The sequence below is a fragment of the Pan paniscus genome, chromosome 6, assembly GCF_029289425.2.
Source record: "Pan paniscus chromosome 6, NHGRI_mPanPan1-v2.0_pri, whole genome shotgun sequence".
NCBI lineage: Eukaryota > Metazoa > Chordata > Mammalia > Primates > Hominidae > Pan > Pan paniscus.
Window position 1 is genome coordinate 21,040,053 of NC_073255.2, and position 24,162 is coordinate 21,064,214.

Here is a 24,162-nt window from a genome sequence, read left to right on the forward strand (position 1 = left end):
TCTTCATAAGCTTTGTTAAAGCCAAGGCATCTGTAACAGTAGAATCAAATGTAGTAACTTCTGTGACTTTCCTAAGATTTTTTAAAAATCATAACTTGGTAACGTTTTGGATTCGTACTGATTATTTTTCTTTACTGTATATTTTACATCAGAGAATTCATAATTCAAAGACCTAGAAGATATATCTCTCCACCATTCTTAGCACATATGCTTTCTTATTAAGCCCCAAATACAGACCAGCTGAAAAGATCTTTAATCTCAATGCAATATACACAGCACTTGGCAAGACAGAGGCTTGCAAACAACTGTCCCACAGGCAGCAGAAGGCAAAACAGCTATTCACCATTACTTATGTTCTTGAATTCACAACAAGGGCCACATTTGCTATTGCTCAGCTAACCTCACACGCCTGAGGAGATAATTAAACTCTAAATAACAAAAGGCATGCATTTTTAACACCCAATTAACCTGATGTAACCCTGATTTACATGACTTGAGAAAGTTACTGGTGAAGAAAATCCATGTTCTCATGATGTTGCTGGCAAAGCCTGGTGTTCTCAGTTCATTAGAAAAACTGAAATTATGATATAGAAGGTACAACTGTAAAAAATATGAATGAGACTCTGAAATTATATTGGCCAGGTCACTTGTTAAAAATTACCCCCCCACACCAGTTGTGTTTATACAGTTGCTTAAACTGGTAATTTTTAGGCTAAATACGATGCCTTCATTATTAAAATTGCTACCAAAGTTCAGAAAGATTTGCCATTGAATGTTTTAATGTTTGCTCTATAATCAGCATGTTTTAGAAACCTTATGTAACCATTTTCATCTAAAAAGTCAGACTCAAGGATCATGCTTATTCCTTTCTCCATGGGCTAGAACTGGGAAGTGAGTAACTAGATTTGAGCAACTTCTTATCTAGGGGCTTTGGCTTATTTCCTCTTACTACAGTGAGAAAATTACAAGCAAACGTCTGCTAATGCTGGACTTTTTTAAACTATAAAAGAAAAAAAAAAAGATGATCCTCCCTAAAGAGCCAAAATCCTTTAATATCATCAAAACATCTTAAATACGACACCAGAAATTTAATAAAGGGATAAGAGAATTAAGGTGGTGAATATGGCACAATTAAATTTAAATCTTAGTAATATTTAATAAAACATATTATTCCTACTTAAAATTAAAAACCAAACAGATCAAGTCAGAATCCAAGATACCTAACCAGTAGACAAGCAAGAAATGACCTGACTCTTCACTGAAAGGCAACTAGAAATAAATAGTATAATGCAGATAGGTGTATTCTAAAACCACAAATGCATACCTTCATACATAAAAAACTGTATGTGGCTTAAGATTTAGTGACTGGTATATTTTCACAAAAGCATATCCCCAGTGGAGGGTCAAAATATTTTTTTTGTTACCTTACTTTACAGTAAGAATGGAGCATAAGGTTGGCTCAAACCAATGATGTAAATACATACCAGTAGGTAATATATAGTTTAGTGGTCCATATTTTAATACATTTTTTATTGTGCTGATTTCAGCTTGCAAGCCTATGAACAAAATTAAACTTCCTTTACTTGCGTCCTAACTTCAATACTTCTAATACAAAAGTATTTGTGGTAAACAAAAAAAAGCAGTATGTTCAATAGTGAACTTTTAGTTTCTTGTGTTTCTGACCCCCTTTTTTGAAAGATTTGTCTGTACATAAGATCTGTGGCCTAATTATTTTTATTGTGACTTAGAAAGTTTTGAGCCATAAGTACAAATTCTGAACCTTTTTTTAAAAAAGAACATAATAAAAATGAAATGATTACAAGGTAAAATTTTAGCTGAAAAAAGTGGCAAATTCTCTGTGGTACTCTTTTTGAACACTATTTCTTTATATTCCTCCTTACAAAGTGTTTTAGAATGATACAGTGATTACAAACATACATATAAACAATGATAAAAGCATAATAATCATGAATAGTGTCTGTGTGAAACATCTGTGTTTTTCCTGTCCATTAAAATCCAGAGTCTAAAAGGAATTACTGTAGATGTGTTTATTATTAAACCAACTCATTTCTAAACAGCATTAGTACATTGTCACTTTCCATTCAGTAAGAGGAAGTTTGAATCTTAATTAAAGTATACTTCCTTACCAGTTGTCAAAGGTGAGTAATGAGATGGATGAAAAACTAATAAATCTTGCTATTTTCTATAAACAAAACCAAATGCCAAACATTACACACCTTTCTGATTCTCCGTGAAGAAAGTCCTTTTATATTCCCATTGTGATCAAAATCAGAAACATTGATAGGATTCTCAGAGACTATAAACACATGCCCTTATTTTGCAAACTATTCTCTTTACTGCGTGGGAAAGAAAGTAAGGGATTTTGCATATGACCAGATTCTACCACTCTTCCACTCTCATTCCTGGAAAATGGTTCTTGGACAGATAGCTCCTGATTTTGGAAATCACTTACCTTTGCTCTAAAATGATATACAGCATCTATTAGGCAATACGCTGCAAATGTTTCAAAGCATTCAGACTTATTGTCACTGACTTAGAATGTCAAATCTTTAAAATTAGGTTGACTTCACATTTCTCCTACCTAGTTTCATTTCCTACCCTTCATGCTTTCAAGTCCTCCAGCATGAACGTGATGCTCTCCAATGGATTCCGTTAAACACTGCAATTTCACAGTTCCTTGTACAGCTGCTTATGCAGTTTGGATAATTAGTGTTGCATAAAGTGAAAACAAACAAAGACATCTCCCTCACTCACATATTATTCAAGGGAAGTCTACATAAAACTGCTGCAAGCAGGATACACACATTTTATTTCAATGCACTAAAATAATGCCATGTACATTAGAAAACACTCAGTTTTGCAAAGCCTAATTATTCAGTTTGTTCTTTTAGACTATTTGTCATGCCATTATTTCTTCACTATTTCATTACTCAAAATATCAGAAACTGGACAAAGACTAAAATCAAATCCCATTTTAAATTTTTCATTGATATAAGTAATAGAGCAGGAGTTTTACTGAGTAAATAGTTATAGGAAATCAGATCAATCTCAATGAAGTATATCAGTGTTTTCCGTAAGTCCACAACATGTTTTCCTGAAGACTACCAGTAGGATTCCACTTGTCAAATTGCCTTCTTTTTGTTTCTATTCCTCTTGACTTACTATACAACTATCCCCTGGAAATACCTTTCTACAACCTCTGAGACACAGCACCTTTTGTATTACATGCTTTTACTGTATGCATCTCAACTTTCTCAATTGCAACACCAACATTTTCTAGCAGTTATTTTGTAACACTGACTTCACTAACCTGAATCAAAATAATATAGCCTACCTATGCACTCCCATTAATACGATGCTTTAATTAAAACATAAAACTCATAAAGTGTCAAAAATAATTCCTTTTGTTATGACATGAGTTGGGATAGTGAGGAAGTCTCACAAAAACAAGGGATAAGGGATAATTTTTTAAAAATAACTTATACCTCTATTTTTGCCAGTTTAATGTGTCTTAAGTAAAGTTCCAATCTCCTCTATTTACATATTTAACACTACTTTCATTGATTTTGCAGTGTTCTATACTGAATCTCCTTTCAAATACATGAGTTGGAAAAACAATACATTAGGTAAAAAAAATTGCAGTCTGTAATTTCATAATTTCAAGATAAAGCATTTAATTTTCTCACTTCATAAAGATCTTCTAAATCATGGTGTCTCCATGGAACCTCCCTTTATGACACACAGAAGCTGCCCTGCACCAGGTGAGAGAGCATGGCAGGCGGGGTGAACATTAGCCGTCCTCTTCTCAACTCCTCCTATACTATTGTGTGTCCCACCCTTATCAAAGAAGGCTATCTTTGGCTAATTCGTCTTAAAAATTTGGTAGAACAAGGTAGAGAATAAGTGTATATCACCCATTCTTCATATGTATGCCTGTGTAATTTTGAAGGATATCATCTCCAGGTATATGAATTCCTTGAGGACTGAAAACTTGTTGGAAGTTCGTACTACCCCTTAGTGGCTGGCACATTATGTTGTATATAATGACATTGGGCACTTAGAAAATAAGCTGGATGTTTGGACTTAGAATGAATAGAAAGATTTGAGTCTTTCCATGCCAATAGCATTCCCACAAACGTGGTGAACATTCCTAAAACCCACCAAATTTTCTGTGAGAAGTGTGGCAAGCACCAACCTCACGCAAGTGACACAGGGCAAGAAGGGCAAGGATTCTCTGTATACCCAGGGAAAGTGGTGTTATGACAGATAGCAGGGTGGCTCTGGTGGGCAGACTAAGCCAATTATCCAGAAAAAGCTAAAACTACAAAGAAGATTGTGCTAAGGCTTAGTGCATTAAGCCCAGCCCAACTGCAGATCTAAGAGAATGCTAGCTATTAAAAGATGCAAGCATTTTGAACTGGAAGGAGATAAGAAGAGACACAGCCAAGTAATACGGTTCTAAGTGCCTTTTTTTTTTTTTTTTTGAGACGAGTCTCGCTATGTTGTCCAGGCTGGAGGGCAGTGGCAATCTCGGCTCACTGCACCCTCTACTTCCCAGGGATTCAAGTGATTGTCTTGCTTCAGCCTCCCCAGTAGCTGGGATTACAGGTGCTCCCCACCACAATCGGCTAATTTTTCTATGTTTAGTAGAGACGGGGTTTCACAATGTTGGCCAGATTGGTCTCGAACTCCTGACCTCAGGTGATCTGCAAGCCTCAGCTTCCCAAAGTGTTGGGATTGCAGGCGTGAGCCATGGCGCCCAGCCCTAAGTGTCATCTTTTGTTTTATTATGAATAAAATAAAATCTTGAGTTTACATTCACACAAAAAAAGAAAGGCTCACACAAAAAAAGAAAGCAAATCTAAAACACAAAATTTTAGGTTGTACCATCTGAAATACAACCACTACAGAATGAGATCTTTTAGGAATGTATATAAGAACACGCTACTAAACAAAATATTCATTTCATTAGATTTTTTAAAAATTTAAGTTTGGTATCTAAAAGCATATGGCCATTTTATAATCAAATACAGAAAGACAAACTTTAGTAACTTGAGAATGGCCACAAGGTTACTGAAGAACAAGAACTTAAAGCTATGGCTGAAGATGCTCATTTCAATATTACATCCACATTTTTTTCACTTACATGCAATTTCCCTCTCTTTAATAAAAATTAGAAAATGATATAATTGCACCAATGGGTTTGATATGGATCTGATCCAAATCAAGCTCTTTAAAAACAATTTTACAGATAATGTAAAAATAAGTTTTGCCTTTCTAACACCCTATGCCCTCTTCCAGATATTATCACTCTACATGCAATAAAAAAGCATATACATATATACATGTGTGTATGGATAGATACATGTATATAATTTGTATTTTTTTTATATTTAAACATGTCTAGCCCTATTCACCCTATAAATCCCTTAATCTTCATGGGGGTGAGTAGCAAGAAATACTTAGCCTACAATATCTGCACTCCAGTGTTAGTGTGGTAGGCAGCATTTGATATGGTTCCCAATGATAACCCTTGTGTAGTCACCTCCCCTGAGTGTGGGTGGAGCATAGTGATTTGCCTCTGGCGAACCCAATACAGCAAAGGGGATGGGATGTCAGTCGCTGATGTCACAGAAGACTGTGACTTCCATCTTCTGGTTCTCTCTTGCATTCTATGATGTTTCCAGAAACTCTGTGCAAAGAACAGAGGCAAGCCTCCAGCCAGGAGCTCATGAAATCATGAACTGAGGCCTCAGTGCAATAGCTCATGAGGAACTGAATTATTTCAACAGCCAGGTGAGTGAGCTACTTGGGAAAATTTCCAGGAGAGCTTTGAGATGGTTGCATCCTTGATGGAGACCCAGAGCTTGAGGACCCACAGAAACTGCGAGATAATAAATGTTCGGTTATGTAGTAATAGCTAACAAATGCACTGTTTAAAGGAATTTGCTCATTAAAAATTTCCATGGCAGTACCCTCCTTAAGTTAGAGGATGCTTCTCTTCATTTTCATACAGAAAGTAGCTTCTTTTATCCAGAAAAAAAAAAAAAAGGAAAGATCTGGGTGCAAACATACTGTTAGATAGAAATAAAACCTACTGTTCAATACATCAGTAGGGTGACAATAGTTAACAATCTACTGTACATTTCAAAATAGCTAGAAGAGCATAACTAAAATGTTCCTAGCACAAAGAAAAGATAAATATTCAAGGTGATGAATATCCTGATTACCCCAATTTTATTTTTACACATGATGTGAATGGATCAAATTACCAAATGTACCCTGAAAATACGTGCATTTTGTATTGACAAAAAAATCTGTAGCAGAAGGTGTGTGTTTAATATTGCATTTCAGTTACATATATCTAAGTAAAACAAGCTTACCGCCATTCTCTAATGAGTCTGCCAAGCAAGCTAACCAAACTCTATAAAAACAATTTTTTTCAAAATTACAAATTTTTGAAAACATATTTTATGACCTTTGTATTTTCCCAAAGAATGACTAAGTCTAAACAATAAAAGCCAAAACAATATTGAAAGTGAAAAATATTTGGTCTCATAAACATTCCCACATCAAAAAAGCCTGATTACTTTGAAGAGGGTATTAGGGGTTTCTGTAAACAGATTTGGTGTTGCATGTTTGGTACGTCTGCCATATGATTCGGTGCCATGGAAAGTTTTGTGTGTTTAGTAAATAATTCCCATTTAAATTCCAAGTAATTGTTCATTGCAGAAAGTTGAACTTCTAAGTCTAACCTCACCCATGATTACCATAAGAAAAAACAGTGTTCTGCTAACCGACAGCATACACCCATTTGTTCTCCAAAGGATCATGCATACTTAAAGGATGATTCCTCTATCTAGTGAACACAGAGTAAATGCGGACCTTTGAGATGAAAAAATAGATGTCAGTGGTACGCTATACATTCAGATCTTTAGGACCAAAGTTGTAATAGGGCAGTGAAAACTGTTCCTATATCATTATCAGTTGACCTAAGGTAATTACACCGAGTTTTGCAATCAAGAATGTTTCTTGGATGTCCTTTACAGTGAACAGAAAACCTTCAAAGCCCAGACAATAGAGAAGAACAATTGTACTTATGTCATCGAGTAGAGCAATATGGTTTATACTTGTGATACAAGACCAATACATACAGCTTTATATAATTTAATTTTGTTATCAAAAATATTTATTTTATTGTTCTATATCCTGTTTTGGAGATTTTTATAATAATTCTCATAAATCTTTCACAAATTTTTTTTTAAAAAACAAAAATGTAGAGAACTGCTTTGGTAACTTTCTTATTTGTATGTCTCCTAGATCTGCAGTCCTAGGAACAAAAGAAAACGTAGAATTCAGGCTAAGGGAGAGGGTAAGAGAGTGCCTCTGCTTTATCCCATGGCTTCTCCGTGGCTTGGTTTTTGCAGGTCTGCCAATTAGTGCCATCCTTTCCAATGTCCCCATCCAATTAAAGTACTGATTAAGCTAACATTGCTTTCAAAAGTTCTATTTCCCACTATATTATAAGTAAGTGAAATGACAGTTTAGTGGGGAAGAAATAAGAGAAAATGGATAGGCTAAAACGATACACACTCCTTACCATGCTGCCACATTTAATATGCTCCTCAGCCTTCCTCTGATGGATCCTAACTCCCCCACTGTCTTCCACTGTACTTTGATCAAGACGTCTGAGAAAAGAACAGTTCCCTCTCTGAACTCTACTAAAATATACACACCGTAATGAATAATTTCTCCAGTAAAAGAAAGGAAATAATAGTTCAGGTGAAGTTTGCGGTCACATATGGAAAGGAAAGAAAAACCAGGCTCAGTTCCAGAATGTCTGCGTGTCAGAGTGAGATATGTATGTATAACGCATCTCTGGACACAGCCAGCACCACCATCCTCTGTCTCCACTTTCTCATCCAACATAGGCTTTAATGTGGAAGTTCTGACATCTGCATTTTACAAAAGAAGAACCTGGGGCCTATAAAACTTACATTGCTTGTCCGAGGTGATATAACTAGTTTTTCCAGTGTGGAGGGCAACAGACACTAGTTCAGTGAAAGAAACAATCAGTTATAATAGTTTATGGGAAACTTTTAAACTTTGAACCTATGTGCTTCTATTGCTAAATCCCTAAGCATATAAAATGCACAGGTTAAAGATAAAACTGCTTACAGCACTTTAGATATTTTACAGGCTTTAAAATTTTTACTGTCACAGAAGTTCACATGCAAAATTGAAAAATATATAGTTGCAAATATTTGCATTAAAAAGTCATTATAGAGGTATTTTCAGATTTCAACAAAATTAAGACTACACACTCTAAGCTATTGGCTTGAACTATTCATGCCAGAAACATTCTGTCTCTGTAAGTTCACTGCTAGATCATCAAATACAGATTTTTAGGTGATTAGTACAGGTTCCTCAAATATAATTTTGTATCATGGATCTTAATGATGACTTGCACAGCAAAGTTAGATTAATAATGAAAAGTGAATAATATTTTACACATAGAATTATATAAAATTATACTTTAAAGGGACTTCGTCTAATTTAATTTTGTTACCAAAAAATTTCATTTTATTGTTCCATATCCTGTTTTGGGGACCTTTATAATAATTCTCAACAATCTTTCACAAATTTTTTTTAAAGAAACAAAAATTTGGCCAGGCGCGGTGGCTCACACCTGTAATCCCAGCACTTTGGGAGGCTGAGGTGGGTGGATCACCTGAGATCAGAATTTCAAGACCAGCCGGGTCAACATGGTGAAACCCTGTCTCTACTACATATACAAAATTTAGCTGGGCATGTTGGCGGGCACCCGTAATCCCAGCTACTTGAGAGGCTGTGGCAGGAGAATCGCTTGAACCCAGGAGGTGGAGTTTGCAATGAGCCGAGATTGTGCCATTGCACTCCAGCTTGGGCAACAAGAGAAAAACTTCGGCTCAAAAAAAAAAAAAAAAAAATTACAGAACTGCTTTGGTAACTTTCTTATTTGTCCCTTAGTCTATTTTAAGTATTAAACTATGAAAGCTCATTTTAATTATCCATAGTCATGTCTATAGGATTATTTTAGAAAGAGAGATAAGGCCTGGTTTAAATTCGTTCAACAAATTGTGAAAGCAAGCTTTATGTTACACTTCTAATCTAGAGCAAGAATTTTAAATCATTCCAAATTATTTTACATGAGTTACAGGGCATTGGATAAAGTCAGAAAACTTTATACTATCTATAAATGGCCAAGCCAATAATATAATCCATAAGTCTACATTTAAGCTATCTACAAAGAGGTTATTTTAAGTGATAAATTTTCTTTTTGAGTTTGCATGTTAAATCTGAATTTCAAGTAAACATCCAAGGTTTTTTTAATTCAAGTATGCTCCATGTAACATTTGGGACATACACTAAAAATTATTGTTTATGTGAAATTCAAATTTAACTAGGCATCATATATATAACCTGGCAACATTACTCTTTACTGGAAAGGCAACTACAGTGCAGTGCATACAGACCCTTTTGGCCTGCACAAATGAGAGTTCCAGGGATTATTTACACTCTCCATTTTCTGATTGAGGTTTGCCTCAATAAACTCTACTTTCTAACTGCACTATGTGACAATAGTAGTGTTTGTCCATGACTCCTTTAGACAACATGAGAAAAAGAACAGATTTTTCCCACTGTAATAATCTGAGTACAAACAAAAAAGATTTTATTTTTTTGAGACAGGGCCTCACTCTTTTTCCCAGACTGGTGTGCAGGGGCGGCAATCTCTGCTCACTGCAACCTCCGCCTCCGCCTCCCAGATTCAAGTGATTCTCCCACCTCAGCCTCCCAGGTAGCTGGGACTACAGGCACCCACAACCATGCCTGGCTAATTTTTTAACTTTTTTATAGAGACAAGGGTTTCACCATGTTGGCCAGGCTGGTCTTGAACTCCTAACCTCAAGTGATCCGCCCATCTTGGCCTCCCAAAGTGTTAGGATTACAGGCGTGAGCCACCACAAAGAGAAAATATTACTGACCATGGATACAGATCTGAGTTCTGTTACTCTACCAGTTATCTGTCCTTGGGCAAATATATGTAACTCCTTGGGCCTTGGCTGTCCTGACTTCAGTAGCCCCCTACAGCATTAACATTTTGCAATTTCATTATCCTACGTGAACTAAAATTTGCCTAGTTCTTGATAACTGAGGTCATGCTTGCATATTTTGGAAGCAGAGGAAACAATAACTTTTAAGTTAAAACAAACCCAAGGGACTAGCTAAAAGATGGTCCTTATATTGAATTAAAATGCATAGTTTCAGAAGAAATGTTACCCACAGGTTAAAAATGCAGCTGAAATAATTTCATAAACAATAGCTGTTACTTGCCACCCATAATTAAGTTTAAATACCTGTCATTCACTGGACATTCAGTACCAAATTACTTTTGAGACCACTAAAAAAAGCAGTGGACTGTACAACTTGCTAGACTCTTGTATGGTAACTCCAAGAAACTCTAAAGTAGTCACAAATCCAGTGAAAGCTATCTATGCACAAAGGACAAATCCACAGATTCTCCAAATTTTTCCCCCTAATTCTGTTTCCTAATAGATTTTCCAAATTCTTTGTTTTAAATAGCATTTCTCTGTACAAAGAATCTGTAATGCTAGTTCATTGTGCCTTCAGTGTAACTAACAGCTATTAAAGACAGTGACAATGAATGCATTTCTCTAGTTAAGTACCCTGCCCTCTTATAATCTGAATGCCAGGCAGTGCTTTCAAATGATTAAATAACCTGTTTAGGGAGATAAACAATTGACTACCAATATCTTTAACATAACATAAAAGTAAACAATCTTAAATTACACCAGTGGACAAGGAATCTGGCTTTGTAGGGTTGCCACATAAATATAAGAATTTTATTAGATTTGAAATTCAAATTTCATATTTGGAACAAACTTAACAAAAAGTATTATATATTTGAAATTCAATTTTAACTGGGAAAATCATACTTTTATTTGATAAACCTGACAGTTCTATTTGGGATACCTAATATGAGATGTTTGCTCATTAGCATTTCCCCAATGCTAATAGTTTTATTGGTTTCTATTTTTTTCCTAGAGGCAAGAGGTTCTACTATTATAGCACACACATAGATGAGTAACTTTCCAGCTGTAATTTCACTTATCATTAATATCCTCCTGCTTTTAACAAATCAGATACCTACCATTAAAACTAGTCTACAGAACGTACATTCGGAAGATAAACATTTTACCTACCTGTGGGTAAGATATGAGAAGGCCATATAACAAAATATTTCTTTCTTTTACTTCCTTTGCAAATTCTCTAATCTGCATTAGGTTTTCCATTTTCTGACTGGGAGGTACTAATTTAAAATCAAGAAAATGAACCTGCAAAATATAAAAGACAGTATTTAGAATATCATTCCCTTCAACTTTCTCTGGAGGGAAAAAACATTAAAGAAGCTCAAAACGCATATGATTACAGTATTGCAATAATCTTTATTAACTTTTGTTAATTTCTAGTTATGCTTCAAGCCATACTTAAGATCGATGAATCCTCCTTTATAAACACAGATGTAGTAAACACTCACTGAGAAAACGAGGTTGAAAAACCAAATGCTGGGGAGGAGCCAAGATGGCCGAGTAGGAACAGCTCCAGTCTATAGCGCCCAGCCTGAGCGACGCAGAAGACGGGTGATTTCTGCATTTCCATCTGAGGTACCGGGTTCATCTCACTAGGGAGTGCCAGACAGTGGGCGCAGGTCAGTGGGTGCGCGCACCGTGTGCGAGCCGAAGCAGGGCGAGGCATTGCCTCACTCGGGAAGTGCAAGGGGTCAGGGAGTTCCCTTTCCGAGTCAAAGAAAGGGGTGATGGACGCACCTGGAAAATCGGGTCACTCCCACCCGAATATTGCGCTTTTCGGACCGGCTTAAAAAACGGCGCACCACGAGATTATATCCTGCACCTGGCTCGGAGGGTCGTACGCCCCACGGAGTCTCGCTGATTGCTAGCACAGCAGTCTGAGATCAAACTGCAAGGCGGCAGCGAGGCTGGGGGAGGGGCGCCCACCATTGCCCAGGCTTGATTAGGTAAACAAAGCAGCCTGGAAGCTCGAACTGGGCAGAGCCCACCACACCTCAAGGAGGCCTGCCTGCCTCTGTAGGCTCCACCTCTGGGGGCAGGGCACAGACAAACAAAAAGACAGCAGCAACCTCTGCAGACTTAAATGTCCCTGTCTGACAGCTTTGAAGAGAGCAGTGGTTCTCCCAGCACGCAGCTGGAGATCTGAGAACGGGCAGACTGCCTCCTCAAGTGGGTCCCTGACCCCTGACCCCCGAGCAGCCTAACTGGGAGGCACCCCCCAGCAGGGGCACACTGACACCTCACATGGCAGGGTATTCCAACAGACCTGCAGCTGAGGGTCCTGTCTGTTAGAAGGAAAACTAACAAACAGAAAGGACATCCACACCAAAAACCCATCTGTACATCACCATCATCAAAGACCAAAAGTAGATAAAACCACAAAGATGGGGAAAAAACAGAACAGAAAAACTGGAAACTCTAAAACGCAGAGCACCTCTCCTCCTCCAAAGGAACGCAGTTCCTCACCAGCAATGGAACAAAGCTGGATGGAGAATGACTTTGACGAGCTGAGAGAAGAAGGCTTCAGACGATCAAATTACTCTGAGCTACGGGAGGACATTCAAACCAAAAGCAAAGAAGTTGAAAACTTTGAAAAAAACTTAGAAGAATGTATAACTAGAATAACCAATACAGAGAAGTGCTTAAAGGAGCTGATGGAGCTGAAAACCAAGGCTCGAGAACTACGTGAAGAATGCAGAAGCCTCAGGAGCCGATGCGATCAACTGGAAGAAAGGGTATCAGCGATGGAAGATGAAATGAATGAAATGAAGTGAGAAGGGAAGTTTAGAGAAAAAAGAATAAAAAGAAATGAGCAAAGCCTCCAAGAAATATGGGACTATGTGAAAAGACCAAATCTACGTCTGATTGGTGTACCTGAAAGTGATGGGGAGAATGGAACCAAGTTGGAAAACACTCTGCAGGATATTATCCAGGAGAACTTCCCCAATCTAGCAAGGCAGGCCAACGTTCAGATTCAGGAAATACAGAGAACGCCACAAAGATACTCCTCGAGAAGAGCAACTCCAAGACACATAATTGTCAGATTCACCAAAGTTGAAATGAAGGAAAAAATGTTAAGGGCAGCCAGAGAGAAAGGTCGGGTTACCCTCAAAGGGAAGCCCATCAGACTAACAGCAGATCTCTCGGCAGAAACCCTACAAGCCAGAAGAGGGTGGGGGCCAATATTCAACATTCTTAAAGAAAAGAATTTTCAACCCAGAATTTCATATCCAGCCAAACTAAGCTTCATAAGTGAAGGAGAAATAAAATACTTTACAGACAAGCAAATGCTGAGAGATTTTGTCACCACCAGGCCTGCCCTAAAAGAGCTCCTGAAGGAAGCGCTAAACATGGAAAGGAACAACCCGTACCAGCCACTGCAAAATCATGCCAAATTGTAAAGACCATCAAGGCTAGGAAGAAACTGCATCAACTAACGAGCAAAATAACCAGCTAACATCATAATGACAGGATCAAATTCACACATAACAATATTAACTTTAAATGTAAATGGACTAAATGCTCCAGTTAAAAGACATAGACTGGCAAATTGGATAAAGAGTCAAGACCCATCAGTGTGCTGTATTCAGGAAACCCATCTCACGTGCAGAGACACACATAGGCTCAAAATAAAAGGATGGAGGAAGATCTACCAAGCAAATGGAAAACGAAAAAAGGCAGGGGTTGCAATCCTAGTCTCTGATAAAACAGACTTGAAACCAACAAAGATCAAAAGAGACAAACAAGGCCATTACATAATGGTAAAGGGATCAATTCAACAAGAAGAGCTAACTATCCTAAATATATATGCACCCAATACAGGAGCACCAAGATTCATAAAGCAAGTCCTGAGTGACCTACAAAGAGACTTAGACTCCCACACATTAATAATGGGAGACTTTAACACCCCACTGTCAACATTAGACAGATCAACGAGACAGAAAGTCAACAAGGATACCCAGGAATTGAACTCAGCTCTGCACCAAGCGGACCTAATAGACATCTACAGAACTCTCCACCCCAAATCAACAGAATATACATTTTTTTCAGCACCACACCAAACCTATTCCAAAATTGACCACATACTTGGAAGTAAAGCTCTCCTCAGCAAATGTAAAAGAACAGAAATTATAACGAATTATCTCTCAGACCACAGTGCAATCAAACTAGAACTCAGGATTAAGAATCTCACTCAAAACCGCTCAACTACATGGAAACTGAACAACCTGCTCCTGAATGACTACTGGATACATAACGAAATGAAGGCAGAAATAAAGATGTTCTTTGAAACCAACCAGAACAATGACACAACATACCAGAATCTCTGGGACGCATTCAAAGCAGTGTGTAGAGGGAAATTTATAGCACTAAATGCCCACAAGAGAAAGCAGGAAAGATCCAAAATTGACACCCTAACATCACAATTAAAAGAACTAGAAAAGCAAGAGCAAACACATTCAAAAGCTAGCAGAAGGCAAGAAATAACTAAAATCAGAGCAGAACTGAAGGAAATAGAGACACAAAAAACCCTTCAAAAAATTAATGAATCCAGGAGCTGGTTTTTTGAAAGGTTCAACAAAATTGATAGACCGCTAGCAAGACTAATAAAGAAAAAAAGAGAGAAGAATCAAACAGACGCAATAAAAAATGAAAAAGGGGATATCACCACCCATCCCACAGAAATACAAACTACCATCAGAGAATACTACAAACACCTCTACGCAAATAAACTAGAACATCTAGAAGAAATGGATAAATCCCTCGACACATACACTCTCCCAAGACTAAACCAGGAAGAAGTTGAATCTCTGAACAGACCAATAACAGGAGCTGAAATTGTGGCAATAATCAATAGTTTACCAACCAAAAAGAGTCCAGGACCAGATGGATTCACAGCCAAATTCTATCAGAGGTACAAGGAGGAACTGGTACCATTCCTTCTGAAACTATTCCAATCAATAGAAAAAGAGGGAATCCTCCCTAACTCATTTTATGAGGCCAACATCATCCTGATACCAAAGCTGGGCAGAGACACAACCAAAAAAGAGAATCTTAGACCAATATCCTTGATGAACATTGATGCAAAAATCCTCAATAAAATACTGGCAAAACAAATCCAGCAGCACATCAAAAAGCTTATCCACCATGATCAAGTGGGCTTCATCCCTGGGATGCAAGGCTGGTTCAATACACGCAAATCAATAAATGTAATCCAGCATATAAACAGAGCCAAAGACAAAAACCACATGATTATCTCAATAGATGCAGAAAAAGCCTTTGACAAAATTCAACAACCCTTCATGCTAAAAACTCTCAATAAATTAGGTGTTGATGGGACGTATTTCAAAATAATAAGAGCTATCTATGACAAACCCACAGCCAATATCATACTGAATGGGCAAAAACTGGAAGCATTCCCTTTGAAAACTGGCACAAGACAGGGATGCCCTCTCTCACCACTCCTATTCAACATAGTGTTGGAAGTTCTGGCCAGGGCAATTAGGCAGGAGAAGGAAATAAAGGGTATTCAATTAGGAAAAGAGGAAGTCAAATTGTCCCTGTTTGCAGACGACATGATTGTATATCTAGAAAACCCCATTGTCTCAGCCCAAAATCTCCTTAAGCTGGATAAGCAACTTCAGCAAAGTCTCAGGATACAAAATCAATGTACAAAAATCACAAGCATTCTTATACACCAATAACAGACAAACAGAGAGCCAAATCATGAGTGAACTCCCATTCACAATTGCTTCAAAGAGAATAAAATACCTAGGAATCCAACTTACAAGGGATGTGAAGGACCTCTTCAAGGAGAACTACAAACCACTGCTCAGGGAAATAAAAGAGGATACAAACAAATGGAAGAACATTCCATGCTCATGGGTAGGAAGAATCAATATCGTGAAAATGGCCATACTGCCCAAGGTAATTTACAGATTCAATGCCATCCCCATCAAGCTACCAGTGACTTTCTTCACAGAATTGGAAAAAACTACTTTAAAGTTCATATGGAACCAAAAAAGAGCCCGCATCACCAAGGCAATCCTAAGCCAAAAGAACAAAGCTGGAGGCATCACACTACCTGACTTCAAACTATACTACAAGGCTACAGTAACCAAAACAGCATGGTACTGGTACCAAAACAGAGATATAGATCAATGGAACAGAACAGAGCCCTCAGAAATAACGCCACATATCTACAACTATCTAATCTTTGACAAACCTGAGAAAAACAAGCAATGGGGAAGGGATTCCCTATTTAATAAATGGTGCTGGGAAAACTGGCTAGCCATATGTAGAAAGCTGAAACTGGATGCCTTCCTTACACCTTATACAAAAATCAATTCAAGATGGATTAAAGACTTAAACGTTAGACCTAAAGCCATAAAAACCCTAGAAGAAAACCTAGGCATCACCATTCAGGACATAGGCATGGGCAAGGACTTCATGTCTAAAACACCAACAGCAATGGCAACAAAAGCCAAAATTGACAAATGGGATCTAATTAAACTAAAGAGCTTCTGCACAGCAAAAGAAACTACCATTAGAGTGAACACGCAACCTACAAAATGGGAGAAAATTTTCACAACCTACTCATCTGACAAAGGGCTAATATCCAGAATCTACAATGAACTCAAACAAATTTACAAGAAAAAAACAAACAACCCCATCAAAAAGTGGGTGAAGGACATGAACAGACACTTCTCAAAAGAAGACGTTTATGCAGCCAAAAAACACATGAAAAAATGCTCATTATCACTGGCCATCAGAGAAATGCAAATCAAAACCACAATGAGATACCATCTCACACCAGTTAGAATGGCAATCATTAAAAAGTTAGGAAACAACAGGTGCTGGAGAGGATGTGGAGAAATAGGAACACTTTTACACTGTTGGTGGGACTGTAAACTAGTTCAACCATTGTGGAAGTCAGTGTGGCGATTCCTCAGGGATCTAGAACTAGAAATACCATTTGACCCAGCCATCCCATTACTGGGTATATACCCAAAGGACTATAAATCATGCTGCTCTAAAGACACATGCACACGTATGTTTATTGCGGCATTATTCACAATAGCAAAGACTTGGAACCAACCCAAATGTCCAACAATGATAGACTGGATTAAGAAAATGTGGCACATATACACCATGGAATACTATGCAGCCATAAAAAATGATGAGTTCATGTCCTTTGTAGGGACATAGATGAAATTGGAAATCATCATTCTCAGTAAACTATCGCAAGAACAAAAAACCAAACACCACATATTCTCACTCATAGGTGGGAATTGAACAATGAGATCACATGGACACAGGAAGGGGAATATCACACTCTGGGGACTGTGTTGGGGTGGGGGGAGGGGGGAGGGATAGCATTGGGAGATATACCTAATGCTAGATGACGAGTTAGTGGGTGCAGCGCACCAGCATGGCACATGTATACATATGTAACTAACCTGCACAATGTGCACATGTATCCTAAAACTTAAAGTATAATAAAAAAAAAAAGAAAAACCAAATGCTAATATTCTATTTCGCTTAGAGTCAAATACATAAAGTATGTGCATTTTCATCAAATCATTCACCTTAATCGTAATTTTTAACTGGGTGAGATAGAAATACAGTATTACATGTACTAAGAAATTAATAATATAAATAAAATTCAAGAAGAGTGATTATCCAGTTAAGTAAATTAAGTTTTTTAAAAGACTCTCTTTCAATGTGATCAATAATTGTCGTCTCTAACATATAATTATTTCTTAAACTAAGAGGGCTTTTATAGAGACTATTTTTAAGCAGTTAAGGTTTTTCCTGAATGTATTCTAGTGATCATTTTTAAAACATTTTAAAAATTTTTACTGATACATAATACTTCTACATATTTATGGGGTACTGTGATATTTTGTTACATGCATAGAATGTGTATTGATCAAGTCAGTATATCTAGGCTGACCATCATCTTGAACGTTTATCATTTCTATGTTTTAGGAACATTTAAAGTCCTCTTTTCTAACTGTTTTTAAATACACAATACATTAACTCTTGTCAATCTTGGCCAGGCATGGTGGCTCACTCCTGTAATCCCAGCAGTTTGAGAGGCTGAGGCAGGCAGATCACTTGAGCCTAGAAGTTTGAGACCAGCCTGGGCAACAAGGCGAAATGCTGTCTCTACAAAAAATAGAAAAGTTAGCCAGGCATGGTGGCATGCGCCTGTAACTCACTACATACCCACATGCCAGCTGGACTAAGGAACAATGCTGCTGCTTAATGTTAAAAGTCTCAACATACTATTTAACTTTTTGAACTACAGAATTACCTTTGTTACTTAGATGCCATCTACAAACTGACTTATTTCTATGTTATCCCATCAAACCAACTACTTAAATTACAGGAAAACTTTAAGACATTAAAGAAACATAGGAGAAGTATTTACAAAGTGTTTTCATGAATTAACTTAAACACAGATACAGAACTCAACCTTATGAAATGCATAATTAGGTTAACAAAATTCAAGCATGAAGAAGTAGGATGCATCTCAAAATTCTCTTTACCAGATGCAAAGGCCTGATGATGACATGAAAACAGAAGACAATCTCCTGCAGATGTTCTTCCTAATACCATGAAACTTAAGCATATACTTTACATAGTGCTACTAAGTTTGAACTTCTAAAATATACCAACTACTTATGTGTTCTAGGAAAAAAATTCAGTTGGTACAAAATCACAATTTTAATTTAAAAAAACAGAGCTGTTTTATATAACCACAGCAGAGGGTTGCAAAATGGTAACTCAAGAGAAATGTAAATGTTTTTGCCTTAATAAAATAAACTTACAGCCTGGACAGGCTTGCATCCATTTAAATACAGCCAAACATTTCATATAGGTTGAGTACTGCAGATTTGCTTATAGATACACATCAAGTAGATTTTTTTTATGTCTTTTTGTACCATTCACTAATTCACTAAATAGAATTACAATAAAACAGTATTTCCCATGCAGTGTGACATTTCTAACAGTTCTTTCTCACATATACATAAAAAAGATAAGCCTATCCTTCTGCCCCCCACAAAAAAGAATATCTAATTTCATTTTAATGAAAGGTAGCACATTTACTCATATAAACTGGTAAACTGCTTAAACATTTAACATGTGGTTAGCCTCATGGCTTTGTGGGTGGGCGAGGTTTCCGGCTCTCGGTGTTTGGAAAAGGCTCCTCTGTGCATTTTGTGGCTTTACACTCAGCTCTACGCAAGCTTTATGTTTGTCTAGCAATCATTTAATATATTCCTGGTCCCAGATGAATTCCAGTTAACTTTTTATATTTTAAAATGGGATTTTTTACTTCTGAGAACAGATACATTAATTAAAGGACTATAAGTAAGTATCCTGCACGATATTCTTTAAAACCCCACATTTAACACTTTCGTCTCATTGCAGAGTCTATGTTCACAATAAAAGGCATGCGAAGGGAGTCAGGATTGGTGGTATGAGGGGAAATAGTCTCTGTTTATTTCACTAAGAACCAAAGTTTAAGTATATACCTAAATAATGCACTGCTTAATGCCCACCAAAGTGGAAGGAAGGATGGTCAAAATGAAACTTCTTATTATGAGTTAGAAAGAATTGGTAGATAAACCAGAGAGATTCTTTGAATATACATAATAGCTGCAAAATTATCAACATGTGCATAAAAAAGTAAATTGTGTTAATAAGACCCAAAATCTTCAAAACATCACTTTTCAAAAGAAATATAATGAATCTAAAAACTGATGACACCAGCCGATACTAAACAGGTCAAAGTAATATTTGATCTGAAGGATTAGAAAAGATTTTAGAAAAACTATCTTATTTCAACTATTTAAGAATTAGATTCTATTAATTAATTTAATAAGCTATGCTTAAAATAAGCTTCTAATAGTGAACCACTTCATTGTAGAACAAAATTAAATCAGAGTCATCATCAAAGTCAACTCATAATTCTGATGAATAGAAATTAAATTATAAACTATCATGGAAACTCAAAGCAAATGTTTAGGAAGTCACTGGTAAATCTTCACAAAATAAAATACAGGCAAAACTAAATGGAGAAATAATGGCATTTAACAAAAGGTAGTAAACAAAACACATTGCATTAAAACATTAACCATACAAAATATTTAAATGTTTCTTTTGATTCAAAGAATTAAAAAGTAAATGAGTTTCATAATATCAGTACAAATGTTACATAAGTATACACTGTTTCAAATCCTTATTCAAAAGATCAAAGTAATGAAACCAGAAATTCGCATTTTAAACAGTTAATAGGAAAACCTAACTTCAAAAGTATTTTAAGTCATAAAATAAATAGTTTTTCAAATTATTTTACAAGGTGGTCTCTCTTACAAGAACGTACTTTAACACTGTTGTATTATGGCACAATTATCTCAACATTACATACATCTACAATTACCTTAATTAACATCTGTAACAAATTTTAGAATCAAAAGTTAAGAACAATCCCACTGATTAATATAAAGCATTGATTTGTTTAGCTAACTATAAAACATAATTCTATGTTCATTTACTTTCTCCAAGAAAACTGTCAGAATATAAATCACCAAAGTTACAAAAAAAAGCAGGTATATGCTTCTCCAAAATTTATCCGAGTTTACAATATCATATTTTAGTGAATTGTCAAATTTTCATTTTACATTATAAAAACTATTACTGCTTAAGCATCAATCTATAATTATTATTAAGGTTCTCTGCAGGCCATGTAGGCATGCATTACTTGTCATTTTTTTTAAAAAATACTAAACAGTTTTAGAGTTTACTTCATAAATAAAGAGGACTTCTGCATTTAGGCCAATTACTACAAGTCCATCATGCTACTTCTAATCTATAAGAATTGATTCTGTTTTATGTACCTACTTTTGCAAGTTTTTAAAAAATAAATATATTTAATGTGTTCCAAAGGCAAAGGAATCTTAAAAAAAAACTTTTTAGAAGATGAGGTATTCAGAATACACAGAAAAAAATATATTCAAAAACATGACCAAGATGCCTGTAAGGCAGGTATACACTGTATCCAAGTCATATTAGAATAGCCTCCACCAGTTCATCCTGTGCCTTCTCTGAGGGGCAAACCAAATCATTAAAAGTCTTGGTAATTAGTAATTATTTAATAATCTCAGGAACAATGTTTTGGCAAAATAATCTTAGGTTTCTTTGAGCCCAGGAAATAGATAATCTAATAATCAAAATCAATGTAGATATATAAGATTAACATCTTATACATATTTTTTCTGCATTTGTCATTAAAAATGTGAAAATATATGAAGAACTGTGCTAAGAAATGTAAAAAGAATGACCATAGACAAAAAATATAATAACAAAAAGTTACAGTTGCAGTGCTTCCAATGAAAAACTGGAAGGTCACTTTTGCTTTACTTTGTTGGGATATTCTGGATTAAAATAAAATGCCAACTTAACATTTTATTTTGAACAGATTTTTTTTTTCCATGAAGGTACATCATGTGATAGAGCAGACCCAATTCAATGGTCGGCCAAATAAAACACAGTCTACAAGTGCACTGTACACTTGAGTAGACAGCCATTAATTTAATTTAAATAAATTAATTTAATTTAATTTAAATAAATTCAAATTTATTAGTATTAAAAATAAAACTCAGGTCATCAGTTTAGCTTTATTTCAAGAGGTCATAGCCTCAGTTAGATAGTGGCTACCACATATAAGATAAATACAACTTTTTGTTAATTTTCACATGGGCAGATAAGATTGATAAGTTTACACAACATGATGTTCTGAAGCATACATTAGTTATGGAATGACTAAATCTATACAATATACATATGTATGGCCTCATAGTTATCAGTTTTGTGGTAATATTTTATATCCTCTCAGAGTTTTTCAAGAACGTATTAATTGTAGTCAGACTGTACAATCAATCTTTTATTCCTCATTGAAGTGAAATTTTATAATCTTTGACATTTCCCTAACCCTCTACTATCTGCTGCCACAGTATCAACTCTTTCAGATTCCACATGAGCAACATCATTCAGTATTTGTCTTTCTGTGCCTGGCTTACTTCACTTAATATAATGTCCTCCAGATTCAGCCACATTGTTGCAAATGCCAGGATTTCCTTCTTTTTCATGGCCAAAGAGTATTTAACTGTGTATGTATCACATTTTCTTTATCTATCCATTTGTTGATACTTAGGTTGATTCCATATCCTAGCTATTGTGAAAAATGCTGCAATGAACATAAGAGTACAGATGTCTCTTTGAAATAATGATTTCATTTCCTTTGTATATGTAGCTAGTAGTGGGGTTGGTAGATGATACATTAGTTCTATTTTTAATTTGTTAGGAATCTCCATACTGCTTTCTATAATGGCTGTGGTAATTTACATTCCCACTAACAAGGGAATGTATGGGTTCCCTTTTCTCCATATTCTTGTCAACACTTATCTTTGTCCTTTTCATAACAGCCATTCTAATAGGCATGAGGTGATATCTCATTGTGGTTGTGATTTACACTTCCCTGATGATTAGTGATAATATTTTTTCATATACCTATTGGCCATCTATTTCCTTTTCAGACACGTCTATTCAGGTCTTCTACTGTTTTGTTAATATCTTGTTTTCTTGATATGGAGCCAAGTTTTTTAACATAATTCTGATATTAAGCCTTTATGAGATGTATCGTTTGCATATGAGATGTATGTATAGTTCGCATATGAGATGTATGGTTCCTCTCATTCTGTAAGTTGTCTCTTCATTTTTCCTCAGCTGTGCAGAAGCTTTTAAGTTTGATGTGACACCAATTTGTCTATTTTTGCTTTCGTAGCCATTACTCTTGGAGTCATACCAAAAAGTCATTGCCCAGATCAATGTCATAAGGATTTTCTCCTATGTATCTTCTAGTAGTTTCATAGATTCTAATCTTACATTTAAATCCCTAATCCATTTGGAGTGGTTTTTGTATATGGTGTGAGATAAGGGTCTAATTCCATTCTTCTGTGTGTGGATATTCAGTTATCCCAACAACATTTATTGAAGAGATTGTGCATTCTCTATTGTGTGTTCTAGGGAATTTTGTCTAAATCCGTTGGCTATAAACATGGGATTTATGGGCATTCTATAACGTTCCATTTGTCTATGTGTATTTATATACCAGTACTATGTTGTTTTGGTTACTGTATCTTTGTAGTATATTTTGAAGTCAGGTAATGTGATTCCCTCCAGCTTTGTTCTTTTTCCTCAACATGGTTTTGACTATTCAGGGTCTAGCAAAAGATTTTCCAATTTTTTTAGCCCTTCAAAAAAACTCACTCTTAGTTTCGTAGATCTATTCTACCATTTTCCCACTATTTCATTCATTTCTGCTCTATATTGTTTCCTTCCTTCTCCTAACTTCAGTCTTAGTTTGTTGTTTTTTCTAGTTCCTTCAAGTGAAAAGTAGGTGAAATGAAATATTTCTTCATTTTTGATGTAGGTGTATATTGCTATCAACTTCCCTGTTAGAACTGCTTTTACTGTATCCCATAGATTTTGGTATGTTAGGTTTCCATTTGTTAGTCTCAAGGAATTTTTAATTATAACTTTAAATTCTTCATTGACCCTCTGGTTGGTCAGGAGGATGTTTAATTTCCATGTATTTGTGAATTCTCCAAAGTCCTCCAGTTCCTCATTTCTAGTTTCATATTTTGTAGTCAGAAAATATTATTTGGTATAATTTCAATCTTAAGTATTTTAACACTTGTTTCATAGCCTAACATGATTTACCCTGGAGAATGTTCCATGTGCAGTTGAGAAGAGTGTGTACTCTTCAGCTGTTCAACTCTTGGACTGAATATCCTATGTATGTCTGTTATGTCTATTTGATCAAGAGCATAGTTTAAGTCCAACATTCCCTTATTGGTTTTCTGGTACCTGCTCATTGCTGGTAGCAGGTGTTAAAGTACCCTACAATTATTGCATTGCA

At 36.0% G+C, this 24,162-nt stretch overlaps 1 protein-coding gene across 3 annotated transcripts in view; it reads right to left on the minus strand.

Annotated features, from left to right (window-relative positions):
- CRPPA (CDP-L-ribitol pyrophosphorylase A) overlaps positions 1-24,162 on the minus strand; it is a 330,830-nt gene that overhangs the window by 113,791 nt on the left and 192,877 nt on the right. For all 3 annotated transcript variants that reach the window (XM_034963742.3, XM_008978703.4, XM_003825009.5), the window contains one exon: positions 11,286-11,417. In XM_034963742.3, coding sequence (XP_034819633.1) covers positions 11,286-11,417 — 132 coding nt within the window. The remainder of the gene's footprint in view (positions 1-11,285; positions 11,418-24,162) is intronic.